The 23,850-nt window shown below is 40.4% G+C and overlaps 1 protein-coding gene across 1 annotated transcript; it reads left to right on the plus strand.

Moving 5' to 3' along the window:
• The first annotated feature begins 10,456 nt into the window (after positions 1-10,456).
• atf3 (activating transcription factor 3) lies at positions 10,457-15,436 on the plus strand. Its single transcript, XM_079215377.1, has 4 exons — positions 10,457-10,537; positions 11,902-12,139; positions 12,236-12,343; positions 12,806-15,436. The coding sequence occupies exons 2-4, from the start codon at positions 11,903-11,905 to the stop codon at positions 13,121-13,123; spliced, it is 663 nt and encodes a 220-aa protein (XP_079071503.1). The 5' UTR covers positions 10,457-10,537; position 11,902; the 3' UTR covers positions 13,124-15,436.
• Positions 15,437-23,850: the final 8,414 nt, after the last annotated feature.

Consider the following 23,850-nt stretch of genomic DNA (forward strand, 5'->3'; position numbering starts at 1 on the left):
CTCGGTGCCAATTAGGATGAATCACAATCAGCTCATTTATCTCTGCCTTCTGAATGTCGCTGCTGTGAAGGCGTTGAAACTTTGAAGAAACCTCAGTGAAAAATTTGGTTTTCTTTCAACCGAGCGGGTTCCTGGCAGAAGTCGAATATAAAGGGACGAACGTGAGTTTATGTTTAAAATGAAAGAAAAATAAGAACAAATGCTACACATGAGTGGAAGGTGAATGTTAGCTTTACATATTAGTATAAATACATATACTCATATGACTTTTTTTATATTACAAAGTATGGATATGCAGTACAGATATTATACTATGTTATAAGTACATGGATAAGACATTAATATAATCAGCAAAACTGGGTTCAAATAAACTTTACTGTCTCATAAAGGGAAATTACGGCCGGGGGTGTAAAACCATGTGAGAACAAGCGAAAACAACCATAAACAATCAAACAATAAAAAGCCACAACTATAATACAATAAAAAAGTAAAGCAAATAAAATGAAAGAACATCTGAGACCAAATCAGACGTGGGTGGCAGCAGCAGAGTAAAAGGTTTCAGCCTGCAGTTTCAATGGTTGAGTGATCTTTTTTTCTATTTTCTTAACAACAACTCCTTTATGACGGCAAACCCCTGCCACAACTAGAGAGCGCAAATGAGCTCCATGAGAGCGCGCAAATCAAACAGCTGCGCGCGTAATTTACTTTGACGAGCGCTTTTACATCACTACGCGAGCAAAATCCCCGCTTGCGAGAGCAACTTTTGCAAAGGTCCCTCTTGAAGTTTGAACCTGCTCACTCGCGTGTCTGTTACCTGGGCCCTATTTCTCGTACCTGGCTTACTGAGTTGGCGGGCTAATTGTCAGGATAAGATGACGTAGGTCAGGCTTTCTCGGTTTCTCGAAGCAAGCTTAGATAAATCACCATAGCAACACATCCAAAAATTTAAACCTGCTCCCGGGCAGGCTTACTGAAATTCACTGGATAAACTGACCACTCCCACGGACAAAAAAGGCAGCTCCCTTCCTCATTGATGAAGGAGCGATATTAGTTATATTAGTTTTATAGGGAGAGAGTTCTTTCAGATCGCCAGGATCCATCCTTTACATTATCATGACTTCCTATACGTGGCGCTATAGATTTTGCCGGCAAGAAATTATTTATTTACGAGAGCTTCTCGAGCCGCGGACATTGATCACCACAGGCGCAGCTGATCGCCCGTCTCAGACACAGACTATCAGCCGCTGCATGCCGCTGTTCTTAAGTTTATTTAGCTCTTAAGAAACTTATGGATGTGTTGAAAGCACTCATAATTATATGACAGTGCTATTAGTACACCATACATATCATTATTGTAGAACATGATTAAAGTGATCGTGATGAGAATACAGAGAATCACACATAATTTATTTTCACTGCTTCAATTGATTGAATTTCTGATTATGAATAATATATACATACTGATCCGCCCATACACATATTCAAACTCATATACACATATATAGTACATCATTCATACGTGCATACAGTACATATATCCTCATAAGTATATATTTATTCGTAAATATAATCTGATTGATTTGGGTGATAAAGCACTTCAAATTTGCCGATACATTTTCTCAACACTGACGCATTTAACTTGTCTGATATATTTGCGACGCTTATGTCTCGCAGCGGGCGCTGTTAAAGTTGCGTTCACGGCAACAATGTTGCAAAAATGTTGGAATATTCGCAACATGTTTGCTGTGAATGACTACGGTATTGACTTCCTCATATGCCTTCATGATCATCTCCTGCTTCTCATTAGAGAAATAAAAAGAGGTTCCTCTGAGTTTGTACATTGTACTGTTAGAACATCGTGGTGTCAGTGCTCGATTATTATCCCTTCTGAAGAGGAGCGGGCGCGCGCATTTATCCAGATGACTGACGTCTGGCTAGAATTAACGAGACCGTTTCAGTGCGGATCAGCCGTGAAGAAACCCAGATAGCCTGATGTCAATCATCTCGCTAATTTAAGATGGAGATTAGGACATTTGCTTGACTTTGTTTAGCCAGGTACGAGAAATAGGGCCCTGCTTGCGCTTGAGTAGATTTTCTTTTTGACAGTAAGTAGGCGGATCCAGTCACCATCCATCTCTACATCTCTACATCTAATTGGTTACAATCCTCGTCTTCGGATTGGCTGGAATGCATTTCGCACCAGAAACATTGCCGGATGAGAAAACACAACTGAAAGTTGACGTTCTCTGAATACTACTGTTATTCAGTCATAAAATGTAATTTTAGGATGTTTTCAGGCGAGAAGTTAGTTGTTTAAGCATCAAATCTGTGGTTGGTTTGTCAAGAACCGACCACAGTCTCGGCAGGCCTTTTTGAAATGATCCGTTGGCTCCGATTTCTCCGTAGCGGTTAAACATGAGATATAATTCAGTTTACACGCGAGCGAGCAGGTTAAAGCTTCGAGAGCAACTTTTGCTCGCGCGAGCGGGGATTTTGCTCGTGTCGTCATGTAAAAGCGCTCGTCAAAGTAAATTACGCACGCAGCTGTTTGATTTCCGCACTCTCGTGGAGCTCATTTGCGCTCTCTATTTATGACATTGATTTGCCCCAATACTCCTTCATACTGAGGAAAAAAACTAAATTTGAACTACAGTTCAAGACAAATGGGCAACCAAATATCCGCAAAAAGGAAGACCATGTGATGTGCTCAAAAGCTCCAGATGAGCTGAACTAAATAGAGGAAATTGAACCTAGAATTAAAACATGATTATGTCAAACGGCTAAACAATCAGTTGCTAATCGTTCAAATAAATCAAGAAATTCATGACATTGTTTGTGACTTATTGTTTCAGCACCACTGAAACATGTTTAATATACAACTGCTGCAGCTTATAGAGGTTTATTTCCATTTAGGAAGATCAAGGATGATAATGAGGGTTCTGTAAAATGAATAACAGCTTTTAAGGATTTTATCATGAATACAATATAGTATAGTATGTATCTTAGTACATTAGTATATTAGTATCCGACACGTGTAAATAAAGAGCAGTGGTGTTTATTATTGTCTGGAAGCGGCATCGGACCGCCATGCACCTGCAGTGTTTACGGTCAGTCTGCAGCTCCGTTGCAGATATTTACCGGGATGCGATGAATCACCTTGGATCGAAAGGGCAACTGATCCCGACCGGCTGCCGTAAATAAAAAAACGTTTACCACGTTAACATGTAAAGAGTCGCATTGTCCATCCATTCATCCATCCGCCGTGTTTCACACCCCGCCCCGCTTCTCATCAGTGGCGTGATGCTGGAGGAGGAGGAGGAGGAGGAGGAGGAGGAAGGGGAGGGAGGAGAGGTAGGAGGAGGGGAGGAGGGGGATTTCCCGGATCCCCCGTGATAAAGAAGAAGAGGAGGAAGAGCTTCCCGGAAAGGATGACCACACCGGGATCTGCAGGACAGAATGTAGGAAGAGAGGATCAGGCAAACTACATAATGCAGTATAGAAATAAAAATAAAATAAATTGGTGTAAAATAAATATCTTGTTCTCCTAAAGATTATCATTATTAATATTATTGTTATTTAATAATAGTTGTATTTACAGTATCAATTAATCTTTTCAAGTACTCAAATTATAATCACTATGAAGTAGTATTATATACACAGAATATGTGTATAATAAAATATATCATCAAAATAATAATTTATTAATTTCACATTACTAATTTCACATAATATATTATATTAAGTTAATTTATAAAATAATTAATGAATTGTATTATATTTTTGCAGCTTAATTCTATTGATTATAACAATAGAATAAGTATAAATTCTAAATCGTATTTTTTTTTCTTCTTTTAGCAGCAGAGGCGTAAACAAAAGCTCCTCTGTCCTCCTCCTCTGTCCTCCTCCTCCTCCTCCTCCTCCTCCTCCTCCTCCTCCTCCTCCTCCTCCTCCTCGTTTTTTATTCTCAGCAGGAACAGATTACGTCACCCTCTTCCTTTCCGGGAAATAGTGCCTCTCATCCTCCCGGTGGCTTTACCGGGCAACCAGTGGGGAACCGGGAAAAGACACCGGGAGGATGGGAAGCCTCCTCATCTTTAACACTTACCATCATCATCATAAGCACTTTTATTACCAGAACATTTCAAAGCTGCAGTCTCATTTGGAAATGCAGGAAATTGCAAATACTACTTTCTCCACCAATAACAGAACAACAAATCCTTTGTTCTTAATCTAGAAATATGGGGGTGGAGGGGTAGAATATTAAATAAACCCCCATAGCGACCTGCAGACACTTTCAAAATCATTTCAGTTTTTGAGCTCTTTCTGTTTCAGATATATTTAACTAAACCCACAAACATCACCATTTATAAATAGTATGCTTTTTTCAATGTCGATGTTGCAGTAGATCATCATTACAGACATCATATAAGAAAAGACGGTTGTTATAACAACGGAAGCAAAGTGAAGTGTAACAAATTGAACAACATTTCTGACACAAAAACCTCCAAATAGTTCAAACGCTGCTCAAATACTGCAAGGAGTCCCTGCAGACTAAAACATGATGGACTACTGGGGTTACTAATGATCTGAAAGTGGAACAAACCAAAATATAATAAGACTGTAGACTTGTTAACCAAACCCACACCAAAAACTTAACAACGTAACGCACGTAACGCAACGTTAACCGATCTGCGCAACAACGTAATGCAACAACGTAATGCAACAAAAAAAATAAATCATGAAAGTACGGAAGCGCATTGCATTCACTGGATAAAAAAAAAACAGACCCCTTTTCTCGTAATTACGACATCCTGATCTCGTAATTACGTCATCCCGATCTCGTAATTACGACATCCTGACCTGATTACGAAAGGTGCCATACTGGTCACTGTATGCATGTATGTGTAGCGGCGTCTTCTTAGACGGTTCCGTTGCCTTAGCTACTCCTTGGGGATCTAGGATTTTTAACAGGTGCCGCACAGTTCTTTGAGTCACTGTAGCATCCCCGGCAGAATTATAGTCTGGAGTCTTAAAGTGATGGTTCGTAAAGGTTTATTGAAGTCATCGTAAGAACAATGAAGAAAAACGGAAATAGCAGTTGGATAGCTTAAGCTGTGACACAGACAAAAAACGTAACAATCTAAAACAATATTTTCTCAAAAAATGAACTTGAACAGGTGCAAACCTTGTGCCCATATCAGCCAGGTGCTAAACTAATACATCCGTAACCTTTTTATCACTGTTTTCCTTTCTGCCCGTTTTTTACTAACAACTTCCGTTTTTTGTACCTTCAAAATAAGAGCGCAACCGGAAATGCACCGACTGCAGTAACAAAACGGACTAAAATAAAGGACAAAAAAGAGGAACAAACTATTACAATACTTTAAACTCTCAGAGGTCCATTACAGTCACTACCAAACCAGATTGGATGCATATCAAATGCATGAATTTGTATCATGAGTAGTAGCATGAAGCATCCCGTGTTGGTTCAACTGCTCCTGCAGAAACAGAGCGACATCCAGCACGTCAGACTGGGCTTTCCGCCTGAACAATCCTAACGCCTTGAGATGCCTGCGCAGTGTTGACATACTCAATTTAATACCATCCTCATTTTTTAGAAACATCAGCATTTCCCAGTGTCTCAAACCGAGAAGGTAACAATAGCAGATTAACTGCGATAGCTCCATAATTGCCACTGAGAGAGGATTTACAGACGTTTCCTTTTTCTTTTTCTTTTCTCGTAATTACGAGATCAGGATGTAGATCAGGACCTCGTAATTACGAGAAAAGATCTCATAATTACGAGATCAGGATGTCGTAATTACGAGAAAAGATCTCGTAATTACGAGATCAGGATGTCGTAATTACGAGAAAAGATCTCGTAATTACGAGATCAGGATGTCGTAATTACGAGAAAAGATCTCGTAATTACAAGATCAGGATGTCGTAATTACGAGAAAATCCAGTGAACGCAATGCGCTTCCGTACGCTTCCGTATGAAAGCTATATTAAAAAATATATATATTAAGCAGCAGTTGTACAGAATGACGCATGGCCTTAATTAGATTGTGTCTCATGTGGGAGTGAATCAAAATAATATATTCCGGAAGATGTCGAAAATACAATCACATGGCTGTGTCTAAAAAAAGGGCATGAAAAGTTTGAACAACAAGGTTCAAATGCTAGCTTCAGGATGTGATGTGTCCCCATGATGCGATATTCAGGGCTTCTGTTTCTTTTCACTTTCACAAAGAGAGCAGATTCTCTTTATGAGAAATCCCGACTCTGTTCCCTCACAGTGAAACCTAAATCTCCGCCATCGCTTCAGTTTTCTTTTTCAAACCCATGTCTGCGGCTGAAAATTCACAAAACCAAACAAACATCTGCATTCCAGGAAGTGAGACGGAAAGCTGACAGCGGGCGAAAGTGAGAGTGTGCCGGTGAACCGATGCCCGAAGTCTTACCTGTCGAGCGCTGCGCCGCTATCAGCTGTTGCTTTTTATTTTAGACTAAGGTTCACAAGTGATTGGACACAATAAAACATGATTTATTGTCCGGAGGGAAACACAACTTTTAAAGGTCATAAAACAGCATACGACGTAATGTTCACATTATTATTAACAGACATTTTACTGATTAGAAACTATATTTAGTTTCATACCCTTTATTCTTCATTTATTATTCACTGAAAACCAGGCAACACAGCCTGGATGTAACCTGATAATAATAATAATTAAACAAATCTTTATTGTCAACATTTGACATAATCTGGCACCACTTTTACATTCCCATTTTTATCATCTAATGTGTTATTTATAAAAGGAGATTTCCACTTCGTCTGACAAACTTCATGTATGAAAACTCAGTCTTGATCCTGACGTAAATATTATAAAACAAGTATAACTTTCTGTTAAATCTCGGCACACAAACACAGAAGATAGGTGGGCCACACACACACACACACACAGAGAGAGAGAGAGAGAGAGAGAGAGAGAGAGAGAGAGAGAGAGAGAGAGAGAGAGAGAGAGAGAGAGAGAGAGAGAGAGAGCTCGGTATGAAAACCCCTCAAATATAAAAATAGAGAATGTGATATTTAGCCGGTGGGTATATGTAGTATTAATAGTCAACGGGGTCAGCAATGACTTCACAGCGCAGCATCAATCTGGATTACCACACTGACCTCTTACACGTTTCAACACCCGTCTGCCAGCCAAGAGAGAGGGAGAGGGAGGGAGGGAGAGTGAGAGAGAGGGAAGGAGAGAAAGAGAGAGAGGGGAAAGAGAAAGAGAGAGAGGGAGAGACGTGTTTCCATCCACCTGTTTTTATGCAGATGTGTAAATATCAGTCTATATGTTACTGGTTAAGAGTAAATGAAGATGACACAGAAAAAAATGAAAAGGATTCAGGTCCAACTAGAAAAAAAGCACTTTCAGGATGACTATTTCTTTGAAATGATGCAGCTGTAAGGTCTGACTCTAACCCAAATCATAACACAATATGTGAACATTCTCTCTGCAAAGGTTGACTTTGACTGATAAATTGAAGCAGAACAAAGTACAGAGAAGATTCAGGCGAGGACTCCAAAATGTGCATTTGCACACATTTGTGACATTTGAATTTGTTCATGTGCCAAAGTATGTATTTCATTTGTATATTGCTTATGGTGTTCAATACATTCAGTATTGGGCTTTTTTTTTCATAAAACAAGCTATGATTTACAGTTTTATATAACAATCGCTCAGTCTTCCCCTCTTAGGGGGGTTTGGTTTTTAAAAGGTTTTTAAGGGATTTTCAAACCGAAACCCACTTCATTATAAAATGTAACAATGTGCAACCCTAAAACTCCAAAATGTCTCCTTGTTATTATTCTTTGGTGGGACATCAAGTGTGAATAACGGAGGTTTGAATTCAGATCTTGAGATCTTTCTTTTCCTGAGAACAGACATTTCCTGCTAAGTCCAGCAGGATTTCTTCCCCCACTGTCAGGCCCGCAGCGGGGAAACACTGCCTTATTAACAGTTGTATGGCTTCTTGCTGGCTGGTGTGATGCACGACATCCCAACACACACTGGAATGGAAAGTCACCATGGAGGTGTTTTCATCAGCAGCTCGAGGCTTCCCTGGAAACAATGCATGACCCGGGGTGGATCAAAACACACACACACACACACACACACACACACACACACACACACACACACACACACACACACACACACACAGGGGGTGGAAGTTTCTACATCCATCACAGTGGTCATAAAGTCATATTTCCTGTTGTACAGGTCATTTTGGGTAAAATCCCTCATGACACCGACACAGTGTCGACACACATTTTGAGGTTTCACAATTTCTATACTCCTCGACAAACTTCTGAGGAAGACTGCAGGATTCAGCGAAAGCGAAAGTTTGAATGTAATCGCAAGGCAACAGAAACTGGAAGTTTCTAGATTACTGGGGTCGGAGGCTTCGAGCTGGAAATGAAAAAAAATTAGTGACGAGGAAGGAAAAGAGAGACTCTGCTGCACATCTGCTAAAAAAACTTATTAGTTCTAAAAACACAGCCGGCGGCTTTACTCGTGTCAACATGTCTGTCTGTTCTTGTGAAAGGTTTTCCTCAAACGTCTGCAGGCGTCACGCTGGAAAAGTTTTCATTAACAGTTTGTAGTTTGTTCATTTAAAAATAATGAAGAGAAAGAGACGTGGTCACAGTTTCAGAGCATATTTTTAGGCCCGTTTTGGTGAAATCATTCGTCTCCAAATCCATGAAGTCATGTGACAGTGGTGGAGCTCCTTTTTAGGCCAACGTTAGCTTCTTTACACTTTAAATGTCATAAAAGTGTTTATTAGTGAAGATCATCTTGAATAACAAAGGGTTTAAGATTCATAGACTATAGTTTGACACAGAGATGCTAAGTCCTGTTGGACTACACAAACATGTCATCCCTGCAGCTCTCTATTCATCCACTAGTTGTTAATCTGATTATACCAATAACATTACAAATTCTAAACAACATTTTAAATCCCAAAAGGGAGCGATTATGAGCAGCTAAAACATACAACCACAAACAAACAAGGAGCTAAAATTTGGAAAGAAATCTATAAATAATATAAGTGACGTAGTAATAGTACTGCTGTTACTTGTCATTATATAAAGTCAGAACTATAGAAAAGGCCACTCATAGTAGTACATGTAACACTTATAGTAGTATAACTACTAGTACTGCTGAATACTGCTCTATCGTGTACCTTTTCTCGTACTAATGTGCAATATTCGTGTATGTTCGAGGTATAAACGCGTCACTGCTCCTATCAGGAAATCCCCGTCTGTCTCAGCAGGCAAGTCGACGAGATCAACCGATTAAGAGCAATTAAGACGCAGCAGGAGATCAAAGTAAAGCTGGTTTCAGACCTCCACCGGGGTCACGAGCAGCTCCCTATTTTTAGGGGAAAATACAAATATTTATATTTTGTTTACCTGCTGGGAACAATGGTAAAAACAAAATGATGAATTAACCTTGTAAATTAAAAGAAAAAAACAGATGATCCCAAAATGATGAGGTAATGAGATAAAGGGAAAGAAAGATGTAAGATGACAAGGAGAGGAGGGAAGAAGTTAGCCGGAAAGAAGGAAAAGAGAGAAGAAGAAGAAGAAGAAGAAGAAGAAGAAGAAGAAGAAGAAGAAGAAGAAGAGACCGAAAAAAAGAATATGGGGAAAGGTGAGAGGAGAAACATGAGAGTGAGAAAAAGATGGGAGAGGGAGGAAGAAGTAGAATGAGAGGAAATAACAAATAGGGAAAGAGAGAAAGAAAGGGGGGAAGGAAATCGAGGGATGGAAAGTAGAAAGGAGGACAAGCAGATGATAATGAGGATAAGAAAAAAGGGAAGAGGGATGGATGGAAAGGAAAGAGGAGAAAGAGAGAGGAAAGGAAGAAGAAATATAAAGGTGATTAAAGGAAGTAAAAAAACAATGGAGAAAGAAAAGAGGAAGGAGACTAAGGAATAAAAAGAAGGAAAAGGAGAGGAGACGAGGAGAAGTGGACGACAACAGGTACGAGAAGAAAAGGAAAGAGGGATGGATGGAAAAGAAGAGAGGATGAAGGGACAGAAGTGATCTCAAGATGAGAGGATGAAAAGAGGGGAGGAGACAAGAGGAAGAGGAAAAGACTGAGGAGATGGAGGAAGGAAGTATTAGGAGAGAGCTGAGGAGGAGGAGGAGGAGGAGGGAAGCCTGCCCTGTTATGGCTGAGCAGCTTGGGGTTGCTGGATTGCATCATCGCAGGATAATCCTTCTATAAATAGGGTGACGTCACCCCGCCGCTCTCCCTCCCTCCTCCCTCTCCTCACCCCGCCCCTCCCTCCCTCTCGTACAGCATTCCTCTTGCGTCACCGGGCCCCGCCCCCGCCGGCCGGCTATAAAGGCGGGTGATGCAACGCTCTGGCCACAAGCGCAACTTTACGCAGCAGGAAGAGACGCGCTAGGACAGACGAGACTTTACGGAGCTTTTCTGTTTTCATCCGACACCCAGAGATCTAACAGGTAGGACGGACGTCTGCTTACCTGGGGGAGAGGTGGGGGGGGGGGGGGGGGAAGGGTGTGTGTGTGTGGTCTGTGTGCCGGAGAGGATCGGTGTCGTCCCGGGGAGCGCAGCGGAGGCGTCCTGTCTCTGTCCCGGGACACTCGAGGCAAACTTCTAAAGTTGCTTCCACTTGTGGTTCAATGAAAACAGAGAGGAGAAAAGTTATTATAAAGTTATGTAAAACTTATGGGAGGTTTTACTCTGATGGGATTTTCTGTTTGGTCTTAGTTTGTGAATAGTTACACATGGTGATGATAAAGAATTACAGTAAAACAAATAATACTGATAATACAACCGTAATAATAATATAATAATACACGTTATAATGGGTGTTTGTGATGTATATATTTGGCGAACTAAAGGGAAGTTATTATTTTAAACGTTGGGAGCTGGTGACAAATATCAGTTTAATTAAGTTAAATTGAAAACAACTGTATTTATTCTCGAACACGTTTTTAAATATTAACCTGCACACACACAAACACACACACACACACACACACACACACACACACACACACACACACACACACACACACACACACACACACACACATATATTAACAAATATATCAAAATCTGAGAAATATTGTGGATTTACGAAATGAGCAAACATGATGTAAATCAGTTTAAAATGTTGGATGAGTTGATAAATCAAAACAGAGTGCCTTATTATGACACCTTATGGAAATATCAAACTGTGTCTGTGTTATGAATGCGTTTTGTTTTGGTGTCACAGAGCTGATAATCATCTTATCGAGCTGTCAGTCAAACTTCTCCACGAGTCCCTCCTCTAGATAACACATATTAATGATTCTCTTTAATTGTTTATGCCAATAAAAAAACAAATATATGTGTCCAAGTTCAGTGTGTTATTCCTCCTCCTGCTCCACGTTGCATCAGACAACCATCTGGACTTTTGCTTACATGTTTTACCTGTTGTGCAATATTTAATTAAGAGCTTTATCATGATTACTCAGCAAAATAAATATCACTCAAAGCTAATGATAAGTGGTCTAAACATGCTTTACGGTATTTGTAATCTCTTGTAATATTACTGCAGCAACTTATTGTGTCTTTGTGCAACTTAACATTGAGATAACAATGAGTTGTATTGCATTTTGTATATTTATTTGTTTATTTAATAACTTTGATATATCTTTATTTAGGCACTTGTAGCGTTTTAATATGAGGTTATTATAACTTATTGTTGTCTTTATTTTGCTAAATATAATTATGATTTGTCAAAAAAAAAAACTGCCAAATTCTCTAGGACTTTGACAATAATTGATAATAATCTGTTGACTCTCGTTGTTTCCCCCAGAATGATGCTGCAGCATCCGGGTCCCTCGCTGGCCGACATCAGCTGCTCCGCGCTGGTGCCCTGCCTCTCCCTGCCGGGCAGCCTCACCCTGGACGACTTCACCAGCTTCACGCCGCTCGTGAAGGAGGAGCTGCGGCTCGCCATCCAGAGCAAGCGGCTGTCCAACGGGCTCAGCGCCGACATGAGCTCCGACGGCGGCAGCTCCAGCTCGGACCGAGGCTCCGGAGTCCGGAGAGAGGTGAGGCGGAGAGACAGGAAGAAAGCTCCGGAGCGTCGACACGTGTGACTTCGTGTCCACTGAGTATTGACTTGTTTTATCTTCTGTGGTCTTCAGGTCACACCTCAGGAGCACGAGAGGAGGAAGAGACGGAGGGAGAGAAACAAAGTCGCTGCCGCCAAGTGCCGCAACAAGAAGAAGGAGAAGACGGAGACTCTGCAGCAGGTATGTGCAACTTCTATTGTGTGTGTGTTTTTTTTAATATATAACTTTTTCTCTCAGGTTTTTGTCAGAGAAACCTTTTTTAGCTGGGGGTTATTATACATGTCTGGCTCAAGCTGAATAAAACAACCTAAATTCCAGCAATGAGTTTTTTTAAACCATTTCAGCTTTATGTTTATGTGAAAGTTTGAAATATTTGAAATTTGAAATCCGCACCTTTCAGAGAGGGTCAGAGATGCTTCCAAATGTTTCTCCCGCTGTTAGATTTCCAACATTTGTTCAGACTTACTTAAAGTGCAAAGAAGCACCCAAACAGAGTTTTGCCATCCAGCATAAAATCCCAACATGAACTGACCCCCCTCCCTCTCTCTCTCTCTCTCTCTCTCTCTCTCTCTCTCTTTCTTTCTTTCTTTCTTTCTTTCTTTCTTTCTTTCTTTCTTTCTTTCTTTCTCTCTCTCTCTGCAGGAGTCGGAGAAGCTGGAGAGCGTCAACAGCGACCTGAAGGCTCAGATCGAGGAGCTGAAGCAGCAGAAGCAGCAGCTGGTCTACATGCTCAACCTGCACCGGCCGACATGCATCGTCCGAGCCCAGAACGGCCAGACGCCCGAGGACGAGAGGAACCTCTTCCTCCAGCACATCAAGGAGAGCAGCTTGCAGCTCCACAACCTCACCTCCTCCTCCTCCATCACCTCTACCTCCTCGTCCATGTCCCTCTCCACGTTGTCGCCTCTGGACGGAGGACTCCTGTCCCTCGATCACATTCACTGTCCCGGGCACCTATGAGCGACCGTCTGCCACTTTCTTTTCTAAGACTTTGCAATGCCGCCAATCGGGGCGGCGGCACAGGACGCCGGAGAGGCTGGCGAAGCCGCCATGAGACTTGTCGTCCACGCCGCCCGGGATGAGCCCTCGGTCTCATTCACTGTCCACTACGCTGCTATGAAAGACCTCACACTCCCACTCCCCGAAGCTGCTGCTTCCACAGCACTTTCACATGTATTACCTTTTTAAACATTACAAACTGTCATGGCCAATGGACAGATGTCAGAGCACTAAAAGAAAAAACCCATCTCTTTTTTCGTTTTAAATGTACTGGTATTTTTGAATAGATGAAAGTTAGATTTTTGTACTAAAATGTGATTTCAAGGAGATCAAAGGCACGCCGTTTAAAGGTTCTGTGTGTGAGTGCACAGACGGAGAGTTTTGAGCTGCAAGACTTAACAAAAAAAGACTTTGTTGTTTGTCCTTAATGTATGAACCTTTTTATATTTATTTAGTTACTATTGTATGACATATAGTTGCCTATCAGCTCTGCCTGCTTACATGTGCTGTTATCCAGATTTCAGGTTGTTGGTTATCAGGGCAGCAGTTACAAAAAGGGAAATGTACTTTGCAGGCAGGGTTTGTAATTATGCACTTAATAAAAAAAAGCATAGTAAGAAAAAATCACAATATAATCCTTTATGCGGATGATACTTTACTTTTCTTAACAAGTTGAAATTTGCTGGCAAACAAAACCGTAAAACTGTGTAGACTTTCAATAGTACACTTCATTTAGTTGCTGCGTTCCTCTTAACAGAACGAGTGCTGTTTAAACTCTTCTATGATGAAGCTAAATGTGTATACGAGTGTTGCGCTCCGATTACATTATTTCCTTCCCGATACCTGAACTTGCATATCGGCTCAAAACAAGTATTGATTTGATACCAGTGCTTTTAAAAAACAAATAAAGTCTAAAAAGTCAAAATTCTTTCTCTTAATAGCTTTTTTATATTTTTGTGACAACCTTATTCATTAAATGTTCTCCTCAAAACTGAATTTTACTGGATTACATTTAAACAAATGACCACAACATTATAATTCACCTTCACCTCAAAGTTATTTTTTACTGAATAGAACATGATTGCACCACGATCTCATGCAACCTCCGTACACGTTAACTAACTCTCCTCCTGGCGATTTCAACGTGGATGTGTTGTTCAGAATGTATCATATCAGGGAGATAAACAGGCTGCACAAAGACAGTTTTGCCACAGGTGTGTCATACTAGTTTGCACATGTGCAGCACGGATCAGAGAGTAAGCGATGTGTCGTTGTTGTTCCTGTGTGTTGTGAGCCGATACGATGATATGATAACCAAAGCATCGAATATATTGTATGCGTTAATTCTGTGCTGCTGGATGTAAACATGGATGCCTACTTTTGATCTTGTCAGCGCGAAACACTCACAAAATGAAAAAAGATGGTTTATTTCATATATATTATTTTTATCAACGTGATTTGGTTTGGAAGTTGCGTTCACTTGCTATCGTTAGCTCGGTATCGGAAGTGTTTTTGTTTGACATGAGACGTAATTCTGTGCGTTGTGAACTTTATCTGTATCCAGGCTTCAACCCACTGCCAAATAACACTCCCCTTTCCCTCTCTGCGGCCCGGTTGCTTTAGAGAGAAACCCAGCCCTTTAAGAGAAAACTGACGAAGTGAAATTAACGACAGCTGATTTACTAATCGTGGCGTCAACCTAAAGTGCGCAAACATCTGCAAGCAAGATGCTGAAACCCTTGTCAGTGAGCCGTACCTGAACACTGAACATCCTGTTGGCGTCATTGGGGTCATTGGCGTCATTGGGGACATTGGGGACATTGGGGTCATTGGGGTCATTGGCGTCATTGGGGACATTGGGGACATTGGGGTCATTGGGGTCATTGGCGTCATTGGCGTCATTGGCGCCTGAGGTTCTCTGAGAGGAAGAACTCATGCAGCACTGCACTGTCATGTTGAGGACTGAAGTTGTATATGTTATGTTTGTGTGGTGAGAGAAGGTTTGTATTGTTGATCGAGTCACACGGTTAAAGGAACGCCGGCGTTCAAAATGTGTTTGTTTTTTTGATTTATGTCTTCCCATGGCTCGATATCTAAGAAGCACTGAGTTTGATCCGTATGTATTTAATTGTGCCTGGAGGCGGTCTTTGTGTTTTTTGGAGCATCGTGGCCTAAAAGAATAAACCACACTGCTACTACCAATGTGTACTTCCATCTTTGTGATCTGTTGACTTTGATTTTTGATACTTTGTTAATTAAAAATATGTCTTGCAAACGTAATCTGCATGGTGTTGTATTTTTTTTGGGGGGGGGTAATAGTTACGTTACTTTTTACTATTCTGTCTGTTCATAATGTTTAGTGCTAAAAAAATATGTCATGTGGCCAGAATGAATAACGTAACGGAGTTGCAGCACATTCAATGAATATGACAGAAATAATTCATATAATGAGTAGTAGGCATGGACCACGATCCAGATAACCACGATCCATGTCAGCAGAAGGAGGGAGAGGAGGGGCATCAGCAGGGCCACTGCAGGAGGCAGGACTGACTCCAGACAGCCATGATCCATGGAAACTTGAGGCGAGGAATCACAGAGGCTCCCGGAAAAAAGTAGAGTTAGTAATGTGCATTGAAGAGACAATAATAAGGAGCTCAGTGTATCTTAAGATGTCCCCCAGTAGTCTAGGCCTATAGCAGCACATCTAGGGGCTGGACCAGGGCAAAACTGAGCCAGCCCTAACTATAAGCCTGAAACAGCTCTAACTATAAGCGCTATCAAAGAGGAAAGTCTTAAGTCTACTCTTAAATGAGGTGACCGTGCCTGCCCCCCCGGACTGAAAGCGGAAGCTGGTTCCACAGAAGAGGAGCCCGATAACTGAAAGCTCTGGCCCCCAACCTACCTTTTAAGACTCTGGGAACCACAAGTAACGCTGCATTCAGTGAGTGTAGTGCTCTAGTGGGGTAATATATATGCTCTTTAAGATATGATGGTGCATCACCAGTTAAGGCTTTGTAGGTAAGGAGAAGGATTTTAAATATGATTCTCGATCTTACAAGTGGAGAGCAGTGATCTCTCTTCCGTGTCCTCGTTAGTACACAAGCTGCAGCATTCTGGATCAACTCGAGAGACCCAATAGACTTATTGGAGCAGCCTGATAATAAGGAGTTACAGTAATCCAGTCTTGAAGTAACAAATGCGTGGATCAACGTTTCTGCATCGCGTTGATACAGGATACCAGAATTTGGAGATGTTCTGTAGGTGAAAAAAGGCAGTCCTTGAGATTTGTTTCACGTGGGAGCCAAAGGACAGGTTCTGGTCAAAAATAACTCCGACATCACATACTTAAAACAAAAATATGCATCAGAAATGTTTCATTCAAATTACACAAGCACCAACTCTTAAATTTCTCATGTAAAGATATACAGGAAATATATATAAATATATAGGGAATGACATCACTGCTTCTTCAGACATTTTTTTATTTTGGCTGGGCATCTCTTCAGGCACTTCATGTCTAGAACACTTGTCTGCAAAGCATCCTGCAGCTCAGAGCAGCTGTGTTTGTGCTGCAGAGAGACAAGACTGGACATGTCAGCAGAGAGAGCGAGAGAGAAAGAGAGAGAGAGAGAGAGAGAGAGAGAGAAGTTATGACCTAACCTGTTGTTATCTGTGAAGATAAGCTGAGAAATACTGTTCAAAGAGCAACTAACCCACCGACTCAGACTACCGTATCAACGGATATACAAACAAACAAGATTATTTCCTTTCAAATACGGCCGCTAAACATTTTTTGAAGTTGTCAAGACTTCTGGCGGGTTTTGGAAATGAATGGTCAGATGGAGTATAATACGTCAAATTTGGGGCTTTTTGAGGACTCATGCAAACCCATCCGGAACCAAAGTTGGTGAAAACTTAGAGGTTCTTGTACATTTTTCATTTCAGTCAACAGTTCAAAAGGAAATATTGCACTTTTTACTCCATTACATTTATTCAATACTTTTAAATACTCAATACGTTGCAGATTCAGCTGATTAATACAGAATATAAATCAATTAATTCATTCTGATGTAAAGTAACTAAAGTGAGCTGCAGCAGCAAAATTAGCATCATGAAGACATTAATGCATCAATGATCTTAATTTGATAATATACATGTGGCATCCTGCACACAATGCATTAGCATCTGACAATCACACTAAACTGGTTGCAAGTCATTTTAATGGACTTCTACCTAATAACCCCATTGCACAACCTGGACTGAAGCGGTAAACTCCACCCTCCTGCCTCACCGCTATCTAACAAACAATGAGTTTGCCGGTTTCTGCTTGAAAGGTTACATCTAATGCGGTTTCACCCCGCCCGTCTAGAGTGAAAAGGTGATGAAAGCAAACACTGACATACGCGTCACCAAAGGTTTGATATTACGCAGTTCGACCCTAGATGACACAGCATCTTTGGGTTGAGTCATTTTGTCTAATATCAAGCACTAAAACTCATTTCACTTTATTTAAACATAGGTTTATTTAGAAGGAGCATAATGCAGACAGGTGTTTGCTTCTATTTTAACGTTTGACTAAATGTTCAATTGAAAGGAAATATCCGAGAACACATGTGCATTTCCTCTTGTACTGTCTTGCAAAGGAATGACTTAAAATTGCCTCTAATATTTCATCTGATTATGCTTTCAGAGGTGAGCCCAGGTTCACGTGTCTGTTCTGCAGGATTTAATTAAATGGTTTTATGGGAACGCCGGCAGCAGAAACATTGGTGCCGCGAACATGATCTGACACGAAGTAGTTTGTGATGTAAATGAGACTAAGGATTTTAACTGATGAGAAATCCTGCTGAAACACAACTCCTCAGTCTCTGTTTTTCATGGGTGGTGTTGCTTAACTCTCAAAAAACATATTCTCAGAATTTAAGTCATACATGTTTAACCTTCAAACCTCTTTATGCATTCAAAGCAATGGTGGAGGAAGCATTCAGATACTTCACTTTCTCCAAATACTCTGTTCCAAGCAAAAGTCCTGTATTGAAAATGTTCCTCAGTTAAAAAGTATGTACGAGCGTAAATTCCCCTGAGTTGACTGCAGAGTTATTCAGATCAGCTGTTGGTCCGAATGTATGATGCATTTCCCCTCTTGGCCAATCAGGATGAGACGCTGTCCTTTCCCTCAGGGTTTAAGTGAGGTGAAGAATGGATCCTTCAGGGTCTTCGGTTCCTCAGTTCAACAAATTAAGCCAGAAACTATATCACTGAACAGTTTACTGAGTGAGTGTGGGTAGGGGGGCTTCACATCATTTTTCTTAAGCTCTCTGTGAAGAAGTACAGGGCCCTGTTTCTCGTACCTGGCTAAACAAAGTAAAGCAAATGTCCTAATCTCCATCTTAAATTAGCGAGATGATTGACATCAGTCTATCTGGGTTTCTTCACGGCTGATCCGCGCTGAAACGGTCTCATTTATTCTATTATATGAGGAAGTCAATACCGTAGTCATTCACAGCAAACGCGTCGCGAATATTCCAACGTTTTTGCAACGTTTTTGCCGTGAACGCAACTTTACCAGCGCCCCTGCTGCGAGACATAAGCATCGCAAATATATCAGACAAGTTAAATGCGTCAGTGTTGAGAAAATGTATCGGCAAATTTGAAGTGGTTCATAACCCAAATCAATCAGATTATATTCACGAATCAATATATACTTATGAGGATATATGCACTGTATGCACGTATGAATCATGTACTATATATGTGTATGTACATGTATGTGTAGATTACTATATAACTAGGAGTTTGAATATGTGTATGGGCGGATCAGTATGTATGTATTATTCATAATCAGAAATTCAATCAATTGAAGCAGTGAAAATAAATTGTGTGTGATTCTCTGTATTCTTATCACGATCACCTTAATCATGTTCTACAATAATGATATGTATGGTGTACTAATAGCACTGTCATATAATTATGAGTGCTTTCAACACATCCATAAGTTTCCTATGAGCTAAATAAACTTAAGAACAGCGCGGCCTGTAGTGGGTGATAGTCCATGTCTGTCAGACGGGCGATCGGCTGCGCCTGTAGTGATCAATGTCCACGGCTCGAGAAGCTCTCATAAATAAATGATTCCTTGCCGGCAAAATCTATACATGCCGCGTACAGGAAGTCATGATAATGTAAAGGATGGATCCTGGCGATCTGAAAGAACTCTCTCCCTATAAAACTAATATAACTAATATCGCTCCTTCATCAATGAGAAAGTGAGCTGCCTTTTTTGTCCGTGGGAGTGGTCAGCTTATCCACTGAATTTCAGTAAGCCTGCCCAGGAGCAGGTTTAAATTTTTGGCTGTGTTGCTATGGTGATTTATCTAAGCTTGCTTCGAGAAGCCGAGAAAGCCTGACCTACGTCATCTTATCCTGACAATTAGCCCGCTAACTCAGTAAGCCAGGTATGATAAACAGGGCCCAGTTGGTTCTCACTTGAAGCGGAAGCAAACGTGGGAAGTTTCAACACTACTCAGTGACACAGTACAATGCAGTTTATTCTCGGGGTCACGAGTTGAGGTCAACATGAGTGTCTCTCTCACACCAGGTTTTTGTTCCAGGAAGCTGTCACTGACTTTGATCACATTGAATACCCACCAGAATGTTCCCAGCTGGGTTTTGTCTACGTTTCACCGGAGTGAAACCTGAAATCTTGAAGTGCTGTGGGCCGAACGGCTGTTTTTCCCACAAGGGGATGTTGGCCAACATGGTGCCAAAGTACACACACACACACACACACACACGCACACACACGCACACACACGCACACACACACACACACTCACAGTGAAGATGCTTTGTCATTAAAGGAGAAAAACTGATGCAACACCGGCATCATAATCTTTGACCGGCGACATCCTGTGTGGTGGGGGTCAAAGGTTACAGCGAAGCACACACACACACAAGCACCTGAGCAGGTGTTACCAGATTTTAAGTGATCTTTTGTGCTGTTGCAGCATATAGGCTGCTTCGGGAATCAGATATGCGCTAGGCAGCTGATACCGACGGACAATGCACGCTTCATTGTCTCAACAAGACACACAGGACTTTCAATGGAAAGCCATCTGTTTCATAACTAACCTGAGGGCAACGGAAGTAGTGATAAGAGGAAGAAGTACACACTCAGGGGACTGGCTTTTTTCTTTCTTCCCTGTGTGACCTTTACTGGTGATGTTTTGCAGCCCAGTCTCAGGCAGCGTAATTTGTAAACAGGCCATGAAGTCAATTTGCATGTAATCCACGAAATTGTGAAGCAGGAAGTAAAAGCCCAGTGGAGGTGGAGGTGAAAGGGACAAACCAAAAAACTTCAGCCGTCTTCAGCCCAGGACCACTTCTGAAGTTATTTTAACGCAAACCACGATAAGTGAAAAAAGGTTTTGTTGCTTAAACCTAACTAATAATTTCACAATGTTTACCGAAGCCTAACTTATTTGACCATCTTTTATTAAAGCTAACTAAATATTTCGCGAGGTTTTCCTCAACATAAAGTATTTATACATCACTTGATGCTAGGCCACAGCATTTAGTAATGTCCGTAGCTTACATTATGTTTAATTCATACTTATTTAAAGTTGAAATAATTATAATTATCTGCTCGACAAATAAAGTCCAGTTCCTCAACAATAGCTGTTTTAATGGCAATATGTTGGTCTTCAAAAAAGGCTGGTTGTCCTTTCCTAAAAGCAAAATATACAGTACAGAGTCCAGTTGATTGTAAGTAAGCTGTACATGAAAAAAGCCTACTGGGCCACCGTACGACACACAAGAGCTGCAAGAGCAAAGATGAGTTTAAATTAATCGGACATATAAAACAGAGAGTTACATAATCCAGCACTCCAGTACTGTACTTTAGTCAGGAGACCCAAGCTGCAACCTTTATTTCCGCGTACTTGAATAAAATAAAGTGCCAACAGCACCTTCGTCATGTCCTCCTGACACATTAACAGAGTACAAGGAACAAATACGTCAGTTTCAGGAAGTTTCCTTGAACTAAACAGAAAGCACAAGATAAAGTAAACATTAGCAAACAATAAGCGTCACGCATTTTTCTGTGACAAATAAATAAACACATGAGTTTCACATCTTGGACGTGATGACAGCAGTATTTATTTAGCTTTATTTATCACTTTTCAAATCAAAGGGCCTTTTTTTAAAAAGAAACAAGGAAGTAAAAGAGGCAATAAACTCATAGATAATCTCGGATTATCAGAATATCAGAATATAACAAAGAAGAACAATTAGACAAAAGATAAGTGAAAACAAGGAATTATAAAAAAAAAAGACAAAACAGGAGGAATAAAAACAACAAGAGGACACGGAAGTTGACCTATTCAGGGTTTCTAATGAGAAAGAAGGGACTTGGATGGGGAAAACCGATCATCTCGGTCACATAGACGTTCTCTGCTGGTTGTATTTGCATTTCTGGCTCTTTTGTCTCGTACGTGGAACAAGGAAACGTTTAAATATTGTGCAAAAAATAGAGAATATTTTTCCCAACCAAATAATAATATCGATGTGCTCAGAAATGACCATGTAAAAAATGCCCAATATGACGCCATTTAACCTTCCTCTTGTGTTAGCTTTCTGTTACCCTCTCTTGTGTTAAAGGTTTTGACCCATGTCTTAAATCAGCTGTAAAATACACTAAAAACAATTATCTATCGTCCAATTTGTATCTCATCTCTTGGTTACCTTGTTTGGCTTCCTCATCCATGTTGTATGTTTTAATATTTTTGGTGTGGGCCTCTGGGCCTTTTCTTTGTCAATATAGCCCTCGATTTCAATTAAAAAAATTGTAAAATGAACCTCAAGAGAATCATATAAATACATATAAGGTTGTTGTGTTACCTAACTATTACTGAGGGGTATTGAAACACATCTCTTAAATAAATTTGTTTTATTTATTTTTTCAGTTTAATATTGTTAACTATAGTAACATCTATGGTGTTACGGGTCAATTTTCCCAGTGCCAACCCTAAGACAAGAGGAATGATATATATATATATATATATATATATATATATATATATATAAATCGTTAATAGTATTTTACAGTAAACAACCTCTGGAGCTGAAATATGAAGCCAAAGTAAAGGGTTTTGGTCTCTATAGATAATATAACTGTTCATATGCATAAACATTAGAAGACCACAAAGTGACACAAAACGACCACAGAAAGACACAAAACAGCCACAAAGATGAACAAAACAGCAACAAAGAGACACAAAACGACCACAAAGAGACACAAAACGACCACAGAAAGACACAAAACTACCACATGAAGACAAAAAAAACGACCTCAAAGAGACACAAAAGGGCAACACAGAGACAGAAGACGACCACAGAAAGACACAAAAAGACCACAAAGAGACACAAAACAACCACAGAAAGACACAAAACAACCACAAAGAGACACAAAACGACAATAAAGAGATACAAAACAACCACAAAGAGACACAAAACAATCACAGAAAGACACAAAACAACCACAAAGAGACACAAAACGGCAACAAATATTCACAAGATGACCAAAGAAAGACACAAAACGGCAACAAAGAGACACAAAATGGCAACAAAGAGACACAAAATGGCAACACAGAGACAGAAGACGACCACAGAAAGACACAAAAAGACCACAAAGAGACACAAAACAACCACAGAAAGACACAAAACAACCACAAAGAGACACAAAACAACCACAGAAAGACACAAAACAACCACAAAGAGACACAAAACGACAACAAAGAGACACAAAACAACCACAAAGAGACACAAAATGGCAACAAATAGTCACAAGATGACCAAAGAAAGACACAAAACGGCAACAAAGAGACACAAGACGACCACAGAAAGACACACATCAACCACAAAGCAGCACAGAAACGGTTCAGTTCTACTCGGTTACGCTATCGATTTGCTCGACGTAAAGTGTTTGTTCCCCTCGTTGAGAAAGAGGAAGTTACGACTGAAGAAGAAACACGAGCAGAATAAGTTTGATGCGATTGTGGTCCAATTATAGGGAAGTGCTCCTTTCAGCGAGCGTCCTTAAACGCAATCCTGCGACCGTGACCTCAAAATGACCTTGAGAGCTTCCGTAAAAAGGAGGAAACATCGCGGAAGAACGTGCTCGATGGTGTTGGGGAACAGACGCAGGAGCACTGATGACACGCTTCAGGGGTTTTGTATTTGTCAGAATTCTGACGTTATTAATCACTTTCTGTGATTTAAACAAACAAGAATGATGACTTCAAGTAAACGTCTTCTGATTTCCCTTCTGCATTGTGTCATATTTCTGTTTTCTTTCTATGTTTTAAATGTTTCTTGGGTTATTACATGATGAGACATCTATTAATAAAATATTTTCTAATAACTCTGAGGTCGCTCACATTTTAACCTCTGAAGGCGCTCGGGTCCATCTCACATATTTAGGTTGTGCGATCGAATCAACAAACTTATAACCGACATATTTTACTCCTACAAATCCACAATTATCATAAAAGTTCTACATATTGTATCACACCGGATTTCATGGAAATGTGTAAGAAATGGCACAAAAAGGAATCTGGAATATCTCTCCACTTTTAAAAGCTAGAGGTTTATAACAGATTTATGAAGCATTAATCTATTATTTATTAACATTA

This window comes from Taurulus bubalis (assembly GCF_910589615.1).
Source record: "Taurulus bubalis genome assembly, chromosome: 3".
Taxonomy (NCBI): Eukaryota; Metazoa; Chordata; class Actinopteri; order Perciformes; family Cottidae; genus Taurulus; species Taurulus bubalis.

Excerpts from the sequence above, each read along its gene's own strand:
- atf3 (XM_079215377.1), top strand. The coding sequence starts at position 11,903 with ATGATGCTGCAGCATCCGGGTCCCTCGCTGGCCGACATCAGCTGCTCC. Across the intron at positions 12,140-12,235 it reads GCTCCGGAGTCCGGAGAGAG|GTCACACCTCAGGAGCACGA; the intron begins GTGAGGCGGAGA and ends TGTGGTCTTCAG. Across the intron at positions 12,344-12,805 it reads AGACGGAGACTCTGCAGCAG|GAGTCGGAGAAGCTGGAGAG; the intron begins GTATGTGCAACT and ends CTCTCTCTGCAG.